The sequence below is a fragment of the Pteronotus mesoamericanus genome, unplaced genomic scaffold (genome assembly GCF_021234165.1).
Source record: "Pteronotus mesoamericanus isolate MK-2021 breed Mesoamerican mustached bat unplaced genomic scaffold, CSHL_Meso_final contig_50, whole genome shotgun sequence".
In the NCBI taxonomy this organism is placed as follows: domain Eukaryota; kingdom Metazoa; phylum Chordata; class Mammalia; order Chiroptera; family Mormoopidae; genus Pteronotus; species Pteronotus mesoamericanus.
In genome coordinates this window covers 27,749,956-27,769,980 of record NW_026555186.1, presented here as the reverse complement: position 1 = coordinate 27,769,980, position 20,025 = coordinate 27,749,956, and the positions used below count along the sequence as shown (strand labels likewise).

General features: G+C 35.1%; 1 protein-coding gene across 1 annotated transcript in view; it reads left to right on the top strand.

Annotated features, from left to right (window-relative positions):
• Positions 1 to 217: 217 nt before the first annotated feature.
• ANKRD31 (ankyrin repeat domain 31) overlaps positions 218 to 20,025 on the top strand; it is a 128,427-nt gene continuing 108,619 nt past the window's right edge. Inside the window, exons 1-4 of the mRNA XM_054578257.1 lie at positions 218 to 327; positions 10,741 to 10,814; positions 14,490 to 14,548; positions 18,959 to 18,999. Coding sequence (XP_054434232.1) covers positions 224 to 327; positions 10,741 to 10,814; positions 14,490 to 14,548; positions 18,959 to 18,999 — 278 coding nt within the window. The 5' untranslated portion in view covers positions 218 to 223. The remainder of the gene's footprint in view (positions 328 to 10,740; positions 10,815 to 14,489; positions 14,549 to 18,958; positions 19,000 to 20,025) is intronic.

Below are 20,025 nucleotides of genomic sequence, written 5' to 3'. Positions count from 1 at the left end.
GGCGGCGGCGTGCGGCGAGACTGCCGAACGGGGCCGCCTACCCCACGACGACTTTGGTGGTCTTCTACTCTTTTAGCTCCCGGTGCAAGGTCCGGCCCCCGCCGCGAATTTTATTTTTAACTGAGGAGTTACCCCACCTCTCCGAGCTTTTTGTTTGTTTTTTTTTGGGGGGGGGGAAGGGGAGAATTAGGGAGGATAAAAATACTCCAAGTGTGAGGTAAAGATGGAGGAAGGCGCCCAGGCTCCAGACTGGGACAGCGATGAGACCGTGATAGAGGGGTCGGTGACGGAGAGTGACTTGGAGGAAGAGGAACTGCCATGGAGAAGGTGACCACCACTAGCGCTAGGAGAAAGTGACTGCTGTTAGGCATGGACACAGGCGCGAGTGGCCCTCTTCGATATGCATAAGAATTGTTACCAGTCTAACGTAGGTCTTGTGAGGCAGCCAGTCCCGAACTAAGAACTTGTAAATAAACAAGGCCAAAAACCCCCAAATTAGGACAAATTAGGACTTTATAGTAGCTGGCTTTATGGCATTTTCAAAAAAACAAAAAACTAAGCCTTTACTCTTAGCCTGGGGACGTACATCCTTTTGTACGGGCCAAAACGTCTTAGATCTAAACAACTCAATGTATGTTGCTTCAGACAGCTTGTAACTCAGGTCTAGGAGATGGTTAACATAATTTCTGTCAGGAAAATAATGTGTTAGGAGGACTAGTTACTACCAAATTAGCAACGGATAATTTTATAGGAATAAAAAAAGTCGGTAGTTTAGTCCATCAGTATCTTGTTGAAAATGCCTTGTTTTCAGTGCTAGATTCAGGGAAGAGATGAGGCTCCTGCCTATGAGAAACCTTCAGGCCAGGAAAGACACGCAAACAGGTAATTTCAATGTAATGTGGGAAGTCCAGGCATGGAAGTGTGCCCAGGCTGGTTTAGGAGCACAGAGGATCTTTTATCCCAACCTAGGTGACCTTCAGAGTTTGTCAGGGTTGACTTCTGAGTAGAGCCTTGATGATGGTTTAGAAATTAGCCAGGTGAGGAACAGGAGGTACTGTAGGCTCTGGGAACTGCATAGGTAAAGGTGTAGCTGGGGGACATCCTGTGTACGTGTGTTGGAATGGGCAGCTTCAGTTATACGGAAGTGCTAAGTACATGGTGAGGTGGGGAGGGATGAAAGATGGGCCTGGAAAGGAAGGTAGGGTGAGGTCTTGTAAGGCCTCCTGTGTTCTGCGTTTGTTCTGTCCAGGGGGGGTGCCTGTAAGATGTTAAATGGAGGAGCAGCATAATCAGGTTTTTGTTTGTTCCAGCATGCCCTAGGCTAGGCTTTTCAAATTTTAATGCCCTTATAAATCACTACAGAATCCTGTTAAGATGTGGGTTCCAATTCAGGAGTTCTCTGGTGGGGTCTGAGATTCTGCATTTCTAACAAGCTTCCAGGTTAAAGTAGGTTCTATTAGAGAAGAGATCACCTTTTGCCAAGCAAGTCTACAGAGGTTAGTTTTGGGATCAAAGTAGTAACAGACTGGGGTGATGAGAGCTCAGCTAAGAAGAAACAGTGTGAATGGAGGGAAAAGGGCAAACTTGAGAAATCTTTAGAAAGTACATTGGGCAGGAGATGGTGGTTAATTAGATACGGAAGAAGATACCCAGGTTTCTGGCTTATTTATGTATGCATACACAGTGATATTTGCTCTAGGTGGTGCCCAGGGCACATTTTAACTAATACGTGGAACCTTATAACGACCACCACAATCAAGATCCAGAACAGTTCCGTCACTCCAAAAAAGCTCCCCTGTGCTGCTGCTTTGTAGTCAAGGCCTCCTCCAATTTAAATCACTGTTTCTGTATATGTAGTAGATCATCTTTTTGTATGTCTGCTTTCTTTTTTTTCCCCTTGTCTGTGGTTCTTAGCAGTGTGATTAGATGATATATCTGGTCATGATTTTGTGTTTTTCCTGTTTAGGGTTCACTGATCTTGAATCTGTACATTTATGTCTTTCACCAAACTTGGGTAGTTTTCTGTCATTATTTCATTTTTTTTTTTTTTATGTACCAATTTCATCTCCTCTTCTGGTATTTAAATGACATAAATGTTAGACTTTTTGATATTGCCTCCGAGATGCCTGAAGCTTTATTAATTCTCTCAATTCCTCCGACTGTTTAATTTCTGTTGCTCTATCTTCAAGTTTACTTACTCTGTCCTTAGTCATCTCCATTCTGTTGTTGAGCCTATCCAGTGAATTTTGCATTTCTATCTGACTCTCTTCCATAGTTTTTATTTCTCTGCTGAAAACATCAGGGTTTTCATCCATTTGATGCGTGTTCAGATTATCAATAATGATTATAGTAGCTGCTTTAAAGTCTTTGTAATTCCAACAGTTGAGGGGGTATGAGGCATCTGTTAATTGTATTTTCTCTCAAGAATTAGTCAGATTTTCCTGTTCTTTGTATGTTAATTCTGGATTATATCCTGTATATTTTGAATATTCTGTTCTTGACTCTTGGTCCTATTAAAATCCTCTAGAGGATTTTGGTTTTTGTTTGTTTCGACAGGCAGTCAGTCTGATTAGGTTCTAACTACACATTCTCTTCTGCCTTCCGTGGGTCGTAGTCACATCAGTCCAATTTTCAGAGCCCATACTGTGCTGATTGAGTCTGTTCGACTCATGTACCACTCACGAGTTATTCTGGAACATGGGCAGTACTTATTATTATTGTTCAGTTCTCTAAGCCTTTATTATACTTCTTTGAATCTCCTGTGCTTGTGGGCAGCTCAGAGTTGATTCTGGGCCTTAATGTTGGATCATATACAGACTTAGATGATTCCTCTTTGCTACTTTCTTTTCCCCAGGATTCTCATGTATCCTTTCTTCCTTCTACCCACATGCTGGTTCCTATGACCAGAAAGGCAGATTTCTCTGCGTGTTAGCCTTCTCACTATAGAGCAGGTCCCTGCAACTGGAGCCACCTTCAGAGCAAAATATTAAGGGAGAGAAGAAAATAAGAGATTCTGTCTATATTCTTCAGTGTATGTGTATGGTTCCTTTAGCTAGAGAGGTAGGTTTTCTCTTGGGTTTTAAGTGCCCAAGCTGCCACACTTGGTAGCAGTATAGCTCTGAGGCCAAAGAGAGAAAACTAATAAAGAAAACCCAGGATTTTCCCCCCATGCCTTCTGGCATTCAGGGGTTCCTTACCCTAGTCTTCTAGAGAGACATAGTTTCTTCTGGAGTTTTTGTTCTCTGTACCCGCTGTGCAGTTCTGGAATTAGGCCTTGGATTAAAGCTGGAGCCCAAAAACAAAATAAAACAAACTTGAAACTCATTAATACAAGATTGTTATATAAATTTTGACTTCAGTCCCCAGTCTACCTGTTATTGTTTACTGTTCCACTTACTCAGGTAGCATTTAAAAAATATTTTACCAGTTGTAACAAGGGGAGAAATAAGCTATATAGATAGCTCACTGTATCTTGGGTGGCTAATCTTTTGGTTTTCCCTCTGATTTATTTTAAAATGCTTCTTTGCAGTGCCATAGAAACATCATTCTTTCAGACCTCATAGCCTGAGTTTAAAAATTAGTGTTGTTTTTTGCTTTTTTCCCCCTTCATTGTCTTTGATTACTTATGTGCAATGCATTTTGGCTGTTTTTCATGTACAAGCTCCCAATTTAGATGGGAATGGGGAGCACATCTAATAGAGTGGAGATTTCCCAGCAGGTAAAACATGATACAGTTTCATGTCACTTAATAATCCTTAAATGTTACAATTATTCAAGATGATTTTGCTAAGAACTGAGAAAGGGTTTGGTAACATTTGGAATTAGAAAAGGCAAGGCTGTCAAAGAATCAGGATGCCAGGTGTTAACTGTGTCTCACTCTTTGAGAGCCTGGTTTTGGTCCTAGCCCCACCTCTGGAAACTGTCCTGAAATGCATCCAGTCCTTTTTTGTGGCTCAGTAGTCGTTGCTACTAATCTTTAAATATTCAGGTTGCTGATTAATAAGGCTTTGTTTGCTTGTAATTTGTTTCCTAAGTGGTAGGATTCATTTTTTCTTATCTGTGTCACTAGGAACCTTTAATCCTTATTTTCTGTCTCAGCCTCTGGTAATGTTAACCAAGTGCTCAATAACATAAGAATATGTTAAGCTTATATTCTTATATAATTAAGCTTATAGCTTAATATGGTATTAACATAATAAGCATATAGCTTATTAAGGGATATATCTCAAATCTTATTCCATACATTTAAGTAGAGCCACCTTCTAAAACAGTTCATTGTTACACGGATTTGTGTATTTGTTCAGTCAGATCATGTACTCCGAACATTATAATTGCATGTAGTAAAAGGCTAATTCAACGTAATTACTCTATAAGGTGGGTGTTAATTCTAACAATGTCTTCATGTAAATTGTCTAGGTAGACTATACCTGTTAACAAGGATACACTTGGGGAAGAGGGGAATAAAAAAGTACAAGGAGGCAAGGATTAATCACATTAAATTAGTTAAAGATAGCAATATTTTTGTTCAGGAGATATATCAAAATAGTAGCCACTCCAATGATTAAAACAGAATGGTGCCAAGTACTGTTACTTTTAGAACTGTTAACTGTTTTAGTTATTTTTAGTTAGATTTCTTTTATGAATCAAAACCTTGGCATGACATTAGGATTCTGTACTATCAAAATTGAAATGCCTATTGTCATGAAACATTTCATTGTACTTTTAACAAAGTAGTGAAAATTGTTTCAAATTTTTACTCAGATTTTGTCTGATAATTTCCTTTTTTAACCTAAACCTCTAATTCCCCCCTTCTATAGTTAATATTTTCTAGTATCTCTCTTTACAGTATTTCAAAGTTTTATTTTATTGAAATACTGCCTCCATAATGAGGTAGTCAGTGACTTTTGGATTGTTATTGATGTAGGTTAGTAGTTTAAGAATCCACTTAGAAATTAATGTTTTCTTTTCAGTTACTTCATTGATTGAACATGGATTAGTAATTTTTATGGGCCCCATTCTTTCATTTTCTTTTGTAGAATTAAAAACATCTGACTCCTGTTTTAAGGAAATAGTAACAGAACACAGACTGATGTGTAAGAAAATTATCTCAAAGTTATTTGCAATAATGAAAAATTAAAAACAAACCAAATGCTTTAGAATTATATGTTTAAATAAATTATGATATATCCTTATGATGGAATATTATCAGTATTTAATGACTAAATACAATGTTAAATGACAAATGTAGTTTCTAAAACAGATTGATCGAAACTTTGTAAAAGAATTCTGGCTCCATCACACATAAGCCACCATAGAAAGAAGTACACCAAAGTCTTAATACAGGTAGGATTACAGAGTTTTCTCTTCTTATATATATCTCCTTTTATTGCCTGTGTTTTCTACAGTTTTTTAGTAAGTAATATATTTTCAAGGTTCAAAAAAATTTTTTTAAGTAGTAAAAGGTGTATAGTAGAAGGTCTCCCTCTCTTTCCTCTCTCTCAGTGACTCAGTTTTCTTTTCTACAGGCAACCAATATGTCTGATTTCTTTTTATCCTTCCAGAGATTGGCCAAAAATTTCCTTTGTTTTTTTTCTGTCAGATATGTTTCAAGATATGTGTATATGTTTCAGAAAATATATAAAATTATTTTCTAAAAATAGAAGCAATATGTAAAGGAGTATGGGTGTTTGTAATCTTCATAACTGAATTATTTGGGTTTATATCAAAACTAGAAAGGCTTTCTTTCCTCCACAATTATAAAAGAATCCCTCCTTGTTTTTTTTAGTACTTTCTGTTTCACTTTTAAATATTTACATCTTTAATTTATGTGGAATTTTTTTCTGAGTACAGTGTGAAATATGGATCCAGTTATTTTCCATGTCTCCTTCAATGTCCCAAAATAATTTTTTTAAAAAACCTATATTTTTTGCACTGATTTGAGATGCGTCCTTTTTAATATATTCCCATATATGAATTTATTTGAGAGATTTTATTCTGTTTATTGGTCTGTCATTTCATGTGCCTGTTTCACATTTAAAAAATATATCCAAAAATATTTTAATATCTTGTAGCTCATTATGTTCTTATTCTTACTTTTAAAAATTTCCTGGCTATTCTTATTTATTTTACCACATGAACTTTACAAGCAGTTGTCTAGTTTAACAAAAAGCCTTGTTAGTACTTTTATTGGTATAATATTAAATTTATAAATTTACTTATGGAAAATTAATATCTTTGTTTTTTTTCATTTTTAGAACTAAGGTATAACTTACATGCAGCAAAATTTACTCTTTTTACTGTATGGTTCTGTAAGGTTTGACAGACATACAGTAGTGTAATAACTGTTACCACAATAATATATAAAACAGCCCCACTACCTTCTAAAATTCCTCCATGCCCCTTTTGTGTTATTTTTAAATTAAAAAAAAAACCCTTTAAAAAAATCTTTAAAAAATTTGAAGATTTTATAACTGTTTAAAGAATCCACATAGTGGTGTACTATGAATTAATAAAAAGGAATGAGGAGTGTCTCTGTTCTCTAGAGTGATCAATCTACTTGATACATTGTTAAGAAAGCAGAGAAGTGTGTAAAGAATGTGACTGCTTACCTAAGAAGGAATGAGGGGACCTATTGCTTATACTTCCAAAAACACATTGGAAGGATAAACCATATAATTAAAAAGTGGGGAGGGAGAGAACAGGTGGGTGAGGGGACAAGAATAGATGCTGCTAGACTTCTCTAAATAGGTTGTCTTTAATACATTTGTCTTTGGAGTGATGTAAATGGTTTGCATAATTATAAAACAAAATGAAATTAACATAAATTCCTAAAAAGCAAAAGCAAGATGAAACAAGTAAACCTAATTATGTATAGATTTGGTAGCAGAATTACACTAAAGGAATTAAGTGCCTTTAAAACATAGAATTTAGCTATACATGCAAAATGAGATAGACTCCAAGGACAAAAGAATCGCAAAATAACTTTTTTCAGTAATCAGATTGTTAATGATAATATTACTATTGTGGACTCTAAATATGGTATCCCATTTAAAGGAACCATGGCTCCATGAAAAAACAATTAATTTCAGGTCTAAAGGAGGAGATACATAAGATAAGGCCAGATATCTTATCCTGGGAGGCTAGGGATGACTAGTGTGTGTTTGCTCAGGCTGCCACAAAAATACCTCAGAGTGGGTGGTTTAACCAACAGAAATTTATTTTCTCACAGTTCTAGAGTTTGAAAGTCAAAGATCAAGGTGCTTGTAGTGTTGCTTTCTCCTCGGCTTGCAAACGGCTGTTTTCTCCCTGTGTCTTACGGTTTTTCCTCTGTGTGTATGCATAACCTGGTGTCTCTCTCTCCTTACTATTGGGTTGGCCAAAAATTTCCTTTGTTTTTTTTTCCTGTTAGATGGCTCTAGTAGTGCTTAGTTGTCTTTAACTTCATTTGAAACAATTTTATTAGATTGTTGTGTGACAGCTGTCATCATCAGCATGCATTAAAAAAACCTTATCAGAATTGGTAAATTTTTGTGTAGCCATTTTAATATTGAAGATGGAGAAAAACAAGCAACATTTTTGGTGTGTTATGCTTTATTATTTCAAGAAAAGTAAAAATGCAACTGAAATGCAAAAATGTTTGTGCAGTGTATGAAGGAGGTGCCATGACTGATCAAAGGTTTCAAAAGTGGTTTGCGAAGGTTTGTGCTGGAGATTTCTTACTAGATGCTCCCAGTAGACCAATTGAAATTGATAGCAATCAAATCAAGACATTAATTGAGAACAATCAACATTCTAACATGTGGGAGGTAGCCAACATTCTCAAAATATCCAAATCAATAAAGTTATTGATGAAAATGAAAGATGTGTCTTTTATTTTACGGAAAAAACTAAATGGACTTTATGGCCAACCTATAGATTATTAGCTACCAGTTATATTAAATTAGGCTTCCACCCTTATAATCTCATTTTACCTTAATTGCCCCATTTAAGGCCCTGTTTTCCCACATGTAGTCACATTGGGGGTTAAGGCTGCAACATGAATATGGGACAAGGGACACAATTCAGTCCATAATAAGTGGTTTCATGTTAAACAACCCATGAGCCATTTTAATGAGGCTCCACTAGCTAAAAATGGGACAGTTTGAACATTAATAAGAACAATAACAGCAGTGGATTCAAACCTTATTTCAATATTCTGAAAACAGATAAGGAAAGTGAAAGAAGCAGGTGTTTATCTTGCCTTTCCTTTCCAAACTGTACCTAGGTAACCTGGCTGAGTTAGCACAGGCTTAATGGAAAGTAATTATATAGTTGATGAGGGAAAGTTGTTTTTTTAAAAAATATGTATGTATTTCCATTAATAAGTGAAGAAGGTGGTAAAGTAGAATACTATTATTTTATACATGCCTAATAATGAATGTACTAGGCAGTGGTCATCAGTGGTTACTGGCATGACAAAATGAGTTACAGTCATATTGTTGAGCAAGTAGCCTGTTGCCTATCACCAGGAGAAGAAATCCAAACACTTCTGTCCACTGCATCTTGGTATCAGAGTCACCAATGCAAATACAGTACAATAAAGCACTGGCTGGAATAACACTTCTATAGGCAAGAATAGCTTCAACATTAGGCATTGGTCCCTCATGCTAGCAGCTGATGATGCAGAGCCATTGGTTTGCACAGTCCCTTGTGCCCCATAATGAAGAACTTCATCCTCTCCCTACAAAAGACAGACATAGTATTGGGGTTGGCCAGGTGCCATATGACACTTAAATAGAACAAAGGAGTACACATTCTGTCTGAAACAAAGAAAGATATTCCCACACAAGGTAATAGGTCCAGCACAGCCTGGGGGAGGACTCTCTCTCTTTTTAAAAAAGTGTTTCTGGGCCAAGGTGGTTGAAATACAGCATGCACAAGACTGTCTTTCCCAATACACACTGTAAAAAAAAAATCTGTAGGAAGTACACATATGCTTCTCCAGACTACTTGAATTAGAGGAATAACCATTTTACAGGAACTATTCAGGACAGAGGAACATGTTAACTGACCTTGAATCAGTAAATCCAAAGTGTAGGAAACCCTACAGGAAAAACAGCCCAGTTTCTTCAACAAATAAATTGCAAAGGGGTGGGGGATGTTGGAAGTAAAAAGAAGAGGCTTAAGAGACATAGAAACTAAATTCAGTGTGTGCACCTTGTTTGGATCCTGATTTGAACAAAACAACTGTAAATAGAGACAGTTGGGGAAATGTGACTACAGTCTGTTTATTAGTTTTTCATTGCTGTGTAACAACCTCAAAACCTAACATCTTGAAATAAAAAACATTCATCCTCTTGTGGTTTGTAAAGGTCAGGAATCCAGGAGTTGCGTAAGTCATCATGCTCAGGAACTCCCAAAGCTGCATTAATCTCAAGGCTTCATGAGAAGGATCCACTTTCTACATGATGGTTTTAAGAATCAGTTCCTTCTGCCCTTAGTTCATCTCTGTTGATTGGAGGCGTCCCTTACCTTCTTGCCACACAGGCTTCTCCACAAGGCATTTCACAACATGGAGAGCCAACTTCCATGAGAGGGAAAAAACAAGAGAGAAAGAGGGGGAGGCAAGATGGAAGCCAATGTCTTTTTGTAACCTAATATCAGAAGTAACATCCCAACGTATTAGCAGTGCTATAACTAAGAATTTTAGCAAGTTTAGATATAATAGAAATGGCTGTTAAGGTTTCATTTCTTGTGGTCAAATAGTATTCCACTGTATGTACGTATGTATCTACTACCACTTTTTTATCATCATGTATTGATGGGCATTTGGGCTGTTTCCAAATCTTGGCTACCGTAAATAACACTGCAATGAACACAGGAGTGCATACATTCTTTCAAATTAATGTTTCAGTTTCATCAGATAAATCCCCAGAAGTGAAATTGCTGGGTCATAAAGTAGTTCAATTTTTAATTTTTTGAAGAAATTCCATAATGTTTTCCATCGTGGCTGTACCAGTCTGCATTCCCACCAGCAGTGCATGAAAGTTCCCTTTTCTCCACATCCTCACCAACACTTACCATTTGTGGATTTATTGATGATAGTCATTCTGACAGGTGTGAAGTGATATCTCATTGTAGTGTTAGTTTTCATTTCTTTGACAATTAGTGATGTTGAGCATCTTTTTATATGTCTATTGGTCATCTGTGTGTCCTCTTTGGAGAAGCGTCTGCTCAGATTCTCTGCCAATTTTTTAATCGTATTGTTTATTTGTATGACAGCCTGAATGGACCTAGAGGGTATTATGCTCAGTGAAATGTCAGTCAAAGAAGGACAAATATCATACGATTTCAATTATATGTGGAATCTAAAGAACAAAATAAATGAACAAACAAAATCGAAACAGACCTATAGACACAGATGGTTGCCAGGGGGAGGGAGTTTAGAGGACTAGGTGAAAAAGGTGAAAGGATTAAGAAGTACAGATTGGTAGTTACAAAACAGTCACGGGGATGTAAAGTAAAGCATAGGGAATATAGTCAATTATATTGCAATAACTGTGTGGTGCCAGGTGGACACTGGAAATATCGAGGGGAACACTTTGTAAAGTATATGATTGTCTAACTACTAAGCTGTATACCTGAAACCTCTGCAAAACAAAATTGACAGTAAACTGTAAAAAAAAAAATCCTGACTGTTAAATTGTTAGTCTTTGTTAAGGAAACATGATAACAATCTACCTTGATTTTGGTATTTGAAAGGTTGCTCTTTGATCAAGACACATCTCTTAGATCTGAGTTCAGTCTCCATCCTGATGTAAGTGGAACATGCAAAGGTGAGAAATAATTCTTTTCAGCAATAGTCCTTACGACTTCCCAGGTGTTATTATTCCATTACTATCTCCTTTTATATTTAGTCTCACTTTTTAACTTTATAAGAGTTAGTTTCTTTTACGCATCTTTAATAGACCCTAAGGTCTATTAAGGTCTATTACTATGAGGACAACAGGAGGCACCTTAACTTCTAGAAGATGTTTACAACTCCTAGAGATGACAACAGAGATATGGAAGTGGTAATCAGATAGCTCTTCCCACCAACCCCCAACCCCAAATTCCCAGTTTAACCCTAGAAGCTGCCTATTTGCAAAAGTAAATGGTACTTTTTAATAACCAGTTTGTTTCAAATAAAATTGTTACAAATATCCTTAGTATATATTTTTATTTTATTCTATTTTTATTGAAGTATAATTTGACAGATATGTCAGGTGTATTTTCAGGTGTACAAAAATATGATTCAATATTTATGTTGTGAAATGATCATCACAATAAGTGTAGTTAACAAAGTCTTATTTTATTAGTCTAGTTAACCTAGTCACATAATAAGTTTAGTTATATATCTCTTTTTATAAAGTGCCTTTTACCACTTCTAGATCAATTTAAAATGCTTCTAGAAAAGTCTATCACTAATTGTTACTGTTAAAAAGATCGATTCTGAAATAGCTGTTTAAATGGTAGGTTATTTCCTTTTATTATTTCTTCCTGTGAGCATTTTTCATTTTAGAGGATGTCTGGAAATAGGAGTAGAATAGAAGAAAAATTTCTTAAACACTATGAAGATCTTTTTGTTACAGTTTACAGTTTTTTAACTGCACATTACCTCAATGGCTAGTGAAAATGGCAAGTTACAGTTTTGTCTCGGGGTGGTTTTTCTTATTTGTAACTGGAAAGGACAAGGTGTAATATTGGTCTTCAGAATGTATTCTTTGATGTGTACAATGCCAATAGGAAAAAGCTAGAGGTCTGTTTTAATAGTCCAGCTAAGTTTTTTCTTTTCCAAATGGATAGATCTTTATTATTTTTGCTAATTATTAAAAAAGTATAATTTTTTTAAAATACAGAATTATATTATGTGGAAAGTGAAAGATGCTTTCTAATGTTCTTCCCTATCATCCCACTCCCAACAGTGCTGGTGTTTAGTATTTCTATATCCTTCTAGAATGTCATGCCAATATAAACATTTCTTTTCATAATTGTCATTATACTACATAGTATATTTCTTTCCTTGTTATATTGGTTTACCTCAGCCTTTTAAATTGCTAAATATTATTTTGTATGAGTGTACCTTTACTAAATGAATTGATTATATTTTTGATGTTTCTCAATACTATAACAAATATGAATATTCTAATACTTATACCGTTGCCCACTTTTTTGGTTATTTCTTTAGAATAAATAACTAGTTAACAGTAGATTTGCTTTTAAAGAATCTGATTCTTTATTCTTATTTTAAAGGATCTGACATATGTCAGATCTTGACATACAAAGTCTGTCCAGAAGGTATCCAGCCCTGTAATATGAAAAATAGAGACATTTATTGAAGAAGAAACAAGATAAAAGAGACATTGTATGTAGGACAATGACACCTCAGTCTCCTTCATAGTAGGCACCTTGGGACCTCACATAGTTCTCCCAATTGCCATCAGCCACCCTATCATATTTTCCCAGATCTCACTGATGGTCTGACATCTCTTCACATTCAAAGGTGATTTTAGTTTTGGGAAATGCCAGAAGTTGAAGATCGCCAAATCTGGGCTGTCGAGGGGCTGAGCCACCTGGATGATTTGATGTTTCACCAAAAAATTCTTCATGAAACATGATGCATGAGCAGACATGTTGTCATGATGAAGCTGCCAGTCACCAGTTGCCCTTAACTGCAGCCTTCTGAATCACACAAATAGTTTCCGCAGAGGAATGTTCAAGTTTAATGCAAAATTTGATGCAGATTTGTTACTGTACTCGCTCAGTCATTTTGAATGGGATGGCCACACAGTACACATGCTCACTCAATGGCAAGCACCTTTTCCACTGAACTAATACAGTGAAGTCATCATTGTTCACGAATGCATGTTCCAGTCCACTCTCCTTGGCTGCCAGGTTACATCGATGTTGCGCAAACCATTCTCATATTAACAATGGCTGGGCTTTTTCCAGACAGACCTCATATATTGCCCCCTAAAAAAGATGACTTTTCCCCTCTAGATCCAACACAGGACATATTCAGTCTTTGTGAAACTGGTAAATAAAAAGCATCTGATTATTTTAACTTGCATTTTTGAGAATATTTAGGCATATTTTAATATTGACTCTTCATAGGTTTTTTTTTAGTGTGAATTGCCTTATATGCCTCCTAATTATTCTCATTTTATTATTGACTTTTAAGAGTATTTCACATATTAAAGATAACAAAAGTTTGTCATATATGTTGCAAATAGTTTTATCCAGTTTCCTAGTTATGTTTTAATGTTATTCATGATGTATTTTGTATTGCAGAAGTTTTAAGTTTTTATCAATATATTGTGAAATCTGTTGGTCCCTTAGGGCTCATTAGTTTTTTCAAATTTAGAAATAGTTTACCTATCTTAAGACCATAAAGATACTTTTTTTAATCTTTATTTCCATTTATTATATTTATAACTTTTACAAATATCTCTTTAGAGTATTTTGGCATATGGGAAGGTAGGTCTCTAAATTCATTTTTTTCAAATGGTTAAACTTTCCCAATATTATTTATTGAATAACTCATCCCGGTGCTACTGTTTAAAATACCACTAGTGTTACATATTAAATTCCTACATATATATGTCTGTTTCTTTCTTTTTTGTTTCATTGATCTTTTAGACTGTTTCTACTTTTGTGCCAAGTTTATGTTATTTTACCAACTTCAGCCGTTGGTACATTTCTGTATCTGCCCAGGAAGATATCCTCCTATACACAGTAGCTGGCTACAACATTCGTTCTAAACTTCTTTGGTACAAACAGTAAGCTTAGTGAAGTATGAGACTACCCACTGTGAACGTCTAATTTACCCTCTTCTATCTTTTGTTGGTGAGATTTGCACTGAGCTGGGTGGTTTTCAACGATTTTGATGGAAGAAATCCACATAATTACTTCTGAAGGGGCCACTCCTTTTCCTACGTTGAGTGACAGCTGTTTACTAATTTTTAATTTTCCTTTAATCCATTTTAATCTTCTAATCTATAGAGGGTCTATCTCCTTTTTTACCATTGCTGCTTCAGATTTTAAAAACCAATCATTTCTTTGGATTCTTTTTAGGAACTGGGAAGGGAAGAAAGTTAAAATAAATTTGTCATCTTGTAACAGAAACTGACTTTTCTTGATACTACCTGAAGGGTTTTTAAAATAACCTAAAATGAAATATTTTAAAAAGAAAGTATTCTTTCTAGCATGATTTAAGTCTATATAAATATATATAATATATATCCTTTTCATCATTCATCCTGAAAAAAGAAATATTATTTTATTCAATGTAATGCATATGTTTCTTCCTAATTAGTAAGTTAAAAGCCATAACACATAAAAGTGGCAGTTAGGAAATTATAATTTACAAAATGATCTTTAATGACATTTTTACTATCTCTTAATCCTTGGGTCATTGTCAAAGCAGAGCAATAAAACTGTTACTAATGATTTATGATTATATCTCATTCTAGGCACACGTTCTCCTGAGATTCAACTTAAGTTCAAGCTCAGAGAGGATCCCCAAGAGCAAGTAAGTAAAAAGAAGACGATGCCTGTTCTTAGTGAGGATGCAGTCTTACAGATATTTAAGCATATTGATTAAATACATACTTATTAAAAATCGGAAATGCTACTTTGAAGAGTGGCAAATTACTAATGATTTGTTTTTCTCATCTATTATTTTGCTCCTTCTTATCATATTTAGTTTTATCTTTTTTCTTAGCTAGTCATTCTACTTCTTTGCTGCAAATTTGTTGAAAGATAGTTGTTTTAGGAGGAGGTGTTAAAATATTTCCTTTTCCCTCTTTATTTTTCTCTCTAGTATAGATGTGGAAGTGAGAGGAACAGAATGTTAAAATAGGTTAAATTAGGTTAAAAATTACAGTTTTCATCTCCATGGTATGTCAGAGGTCATCTTAAATTTCTAAAGAAGATACTAGTCAGTGTGATGTGATTTGAGGTATGGACCACTGAAGGGCTTTGCTGTTGTCCTGTGTGTGTGTGTGTGTGTGCATGTGTGTGTACACATGCTTATATACACAGATTTTTGTTTCATTGTAATGTAATCACTTAGGGGAAAGGTAAGGAGTAATTTAGTTAGTACCTTGGAAGTTAGCTAACTAGACACCTACAAAGTCTTAAGGAATGGGAAAGAACATACATTTTAATAGCAGAAATTGACAATAGTTCCAAAGAGTTGACCCTAAGGATCTATTTAATATTGTACCTAGGAAGGTGTATCACTTGAATGATCTCTGATTAAAAGTAAATTTTAACATCAAGTTTTTTTTTCTTGAAGCTGAAATTTCTATATTTAGTTTCTAATAATTTGCTTAAAAATCAGTTCTGCAATATCTGAGTTAAGAAAAAAAGAACATATTTTCCTTTAGTTTCAGCAACTGTGAAATGGGAAATATTTCTTTTAGTTTATTTCAGAAGCATTTGCTATGTGAGTATTGTAATTCAGAACAGTGATTTTGAATGCTTATTATCAGATTCATTTGGATAGCTTTTTAAAAATGTGTAGACTATCCGGTGTGAAGTGGTATCTCATTGTAGTTTTAATTTGCATCTCCCTGATGGCAAGTAATGCTGAATATCCTTCCATATGTCTCTGGGCCCTCTGTATGTCCTCCTTCGAGAAGTGTCTGTTCAGGTCCTTTGCCTATTTGTAATTGGATTGTTAGTCTTGCTGGTGTGGAGTCATGTAAGTTCTTTTTATATTTTGAAGATCAAACCCTTGTCCCAGGTATCATTGGCAAATATATTTCCCTATACGGTTGGTTCCCTTTTCATTTTGCTGATGTTTTCTTTAGCCAGGCAGAAGCTTTTTACTTTGATGGAGTCCCAATTTGTTTATTCTTTCCTTTATGTCCCTTGCTCGTGGGGACACATTGGTGAAAATATTGCTGCATGGAATGTCTGAAATTTTCCTGCCTATGTTCTCCTTAGGACTTTTATGGTGTCACAGTTTAAGTCTTTTATCTATTTTGAGTTTATTCTGGTGTATGGTGTAAGTTGGTGGTCAAGTTTCATTTTTTTGCTTGTAGCTGCCTACTTTTCATGACAGCATGGATGTAACTGGAAAGCATTATGCTAAGTGAAATAAGCCAGGTGGTGAAAGACAAATACTGTATGATCTCACCTTTAAATATACAAATAAATAAATAAATAAATAAATAAATAATATTATTTTCATTGCTATATACAAGGTAGGGTAAAGTAGGTTTACAGTTGAGAGTATGTGAAACAGTTTATTCTTGTATTATTATCTATTAATTATTGTATTATTTTCCATATGAACAACTGTAAACCTACTTTTGCCCCACCCTGTATGATACTTGTTTATTATATTTCTAGCTGACATACTATTTTTTGGCAAGCACCTTTTAAACTTTACATGAAAAATTTTTTTTTTGGAGAGTTTAGTAATATGGAAAATAATTTAAGACACTGGTGTCTATCAAAATTAGGAGGTGTGGTGGTTAATTTTTATGAGTCAGCTTGGATGGACCATGGGGCGCCCTGGTAGTTGATTAGACATTATTCTGGCAGTTTCTATGAGGATGTTTTTGCATGAGATTAACATTTAAATCGTGTATTCGAGTAGAGCAGATTGCCCTCCATAGTGCACGTGGGCCTCATCCAACCAGTTGAAGGCCTTAATAGAACAAAAAGACAAGCCTCCACGTGCAAGAGAGTATTCTCCAGTAGACTTGGAACTTCATCTGTGTCATCAGCTTCCCTGGGTCTTGAGCCTCTTGGCCCACACTGTAGATTTGGACTAGCCAGTTCATAAAACCAATTCCTTATAATAAATCTTTTTCAATATGTATGTACATATTCTATGTTTTTGTTTCTCTGAAGAACTGTGATTAATGCAGAGGCATCACTGGTCATATTACCAGTTTCTGATCATCTGGAAAATACTTGTTTAATAGGGAGTAATGATTAATTCAATCTTATGGATATTTCCAGCATGCTGCATCTTTCAACTTCTACTCTCTGAAATGTGGGACTTTTTATCTGAGAGGTGTGAATCCAGGTTGAATGTCACTTTTCTTCTTTTACCTTTTACCCTTATCCATATGTAAAGGTGAAATCAGTTAAAATGAACCCTGAAGGAAATGAACAACCACAGGCTTATTTGATGGCTATGTAATGGAAGAAGGATTGTGGTTGGCAAGTCCAGAGCTTGTGGAGAGATTTATGTGAATATATAGTAGCTATTTTATTATATATATAGCTTATATATGTGTGTGTGTATCAGTCTTATTAAGCCCCAGTATGCAGTTAACATTCCCTCTTACTAGCTGGACCAAATGCAGAATGATCAGAATTCTTGCTCATTGCTGGTGGGAAATGTATAATGGGTCCAGCCTCTGTAGAAAATGTATGGTGATTCCTCAAAATATTATACATAGAATTACCATACGATCCAGAAATTCCACTTCTGGGTTTATGAGGTCTGTCAGGAAAAAGTCCAATTATCATTAATATAATGAGAACAGTTTGCACAACATCAATGTAAAATAAAAACCAGCTTCAAAGATTATTTTTAAAAATTAAAAAAATATTTATTTAACACTTAAAGCCTTAGGAAGCAAGGAAACACCACTGTATTTAACTGAGCTCTCTCTCTGTATATATATAGTCTGCCCAGAAAAAAATCCAACCATTGTTAATATAACAAGAACAGTTTGCATGACATCAATGTAACCTGGCACCCAAGTGGAGTGGACTAGGAAGCTCATGTGCGAACAATGATGACTTCACTGTACTAGTCAGTGAGGGCGATAGATGCTGTTGAATGAGTATGTGTACTGTGTGGCCGTCACATTCAAAATGACTGAGCAAGTACAGCAACAAATCTGCATCAGATTTTGCATTAAGCTTGAACATTCCTCTGCAGAAACTATTGGGATGATTCAGAAGGCTGCAGCTGTGGATCACTAGTGATTGGCAGCTTCATCATGACAATATGCCTGCTGATGTATCACATCTCTTACAGAATTTTTGGTGAAACATCAAATCATCCAGGTGGCTCAGCTCCTCTAGAGCCCAGATTTGGCACCCTGCAACTTCTGGCATTTCCCAAAACTAAAATCTCCTTTGAAAGTGGAGAGATTTCAGGCCATCAGTGAGACTCAGGAAAATACAATGGGGCAGCTGATGGCGATTGGGAGAACTGTGTGAGGTCCCAAGGAGCCTACTTTGAAAGGGACTGAGGTGTCATTGTCCTGTGTACAGTGTTTTTTGTATCTTGTAGCTTCTTCAGTAAATGTCTCTATTTCTCATATACATAGCTCGATACTTTATGGACAGACCTTTGTATATCTAAAATAAATGGAAACAGGGACTCAAAAGTATATTTATTTACCCATCGTTATAGAAGCATTATTTACAGTAGCCATAAAGGTGGAAGTAACCAAAGCATCTACTGGCAGGAGAGTGGATAAACAAAATGTGGTATATACAATGGAGTATTCTTCAGCCTTAAAAAGGAGGTAAACACAGATACATGCTTCCTTGAAGACATCCTACTAAGTGAAATAAGCCAGTCATAAGAAGACAAATATAGTATAATTTCTTTTATATGAGATACTTAGAGACAGGAAGTAGAAGGGTGGATGCCAAACATTGGGAGAAGGGTGAGTGGACAATTAGTGTGTGATTGGTATGGAGTTTCTGTTGAGGAAGATGAACAAATTCTGGAGATGGATGGTAGTGGTGGTTGCACATCATTTTAAATGTATGCAATACCATAGAACTGTTCATGGTTAAAATGGTAAATTTTATGTTATGTATATTTTACCACAATTTTTAAAAAGATGCTAAGAAAGAATAACATTTGAACTACCTTAAATGTTAAATTTTTAGTGTGTTGCATTGGATTAGCATTCATCAGTTGGAGAAAAAAACTACTGTTTCTTTTTTCTAGCAACCTCAAGATGAAGTGGAACAAAGTCAAGCTCTGTTACAGTAAGCATATTAATTTTTGGCTTTATAATACTACAGATATTTTGTCATTTTGCACATCTAAAATGAGTCTTCATTTTCTTAAGAGTTTTAGAATTATGTTTTTATATAATTGCCCCTTTAAAAGCAGCATAAATTTATATTATTTTACACACACTCATTTTATTTCATGAGAGATTGAATCAGATTAAGTTGATTCTGTTTATTAATATTATTTAAAAAATTAAAGCATAACATGAAATGAGAATTTGTAGAGTGTATTGAAAATAGACTTCATACAACTATTGCACTTGAGGAGACTTTATCCTTTCAGTTCTTTTAAAGCAAAGATTTGCCAAGTATGGTCTGTGGACCCCTAGGAACTTTTGGTACTCTTTCCAGAAGGTATGTAAGGTCAAAATTATTTTCATGATAATACCGACACACGATTGCCTATTTCATGGTATTGATGTTTACACTTATAGTGTTAAGAGCAAATGTGTAAAATTCTTGAGCCTTAGGTAGGAATCAGGGCAGTGGTACCAAATAGCACTAGTAGTCACGATGTTTTGCAGTTAAAGGGAAAAAAGTTTCCTTTAATGTACTTGTTGAAGTAGAAAATTTATTAGTTTTATTAAACCTGATGAAGTGGGAAGCATGCTTAAAGTACCTCTATGCATAATGAAGTGTTATAGTTGTCTAAAGGAGAGTACTTGTTTGAGTTATAAGCACTGTATGAAAACTAGCCTCACTTTTTTTTGTAACTTGAAAAAATGACTAACAGACAAACTAGTTATTCACACTTGGATATATGGCAGACATATTCTTGAAAATGAAAAAAGTAAGCCAGTTACTTCAAGGAAAATAGCTAATAGTATTTGTTGCCAATGAAAATATTCAAGCTTTCAACAGAAAATTAGAGTTTAGGAAAACCTGTGTCTACCACTTTGACCTTGATGGCTTTCAAATACTTAAAATTTTCTGGTGAGATCAGTGGTAATATTATTTATGAAGGTGATCTTTTTGATATTTTATAATGAGATATACCTA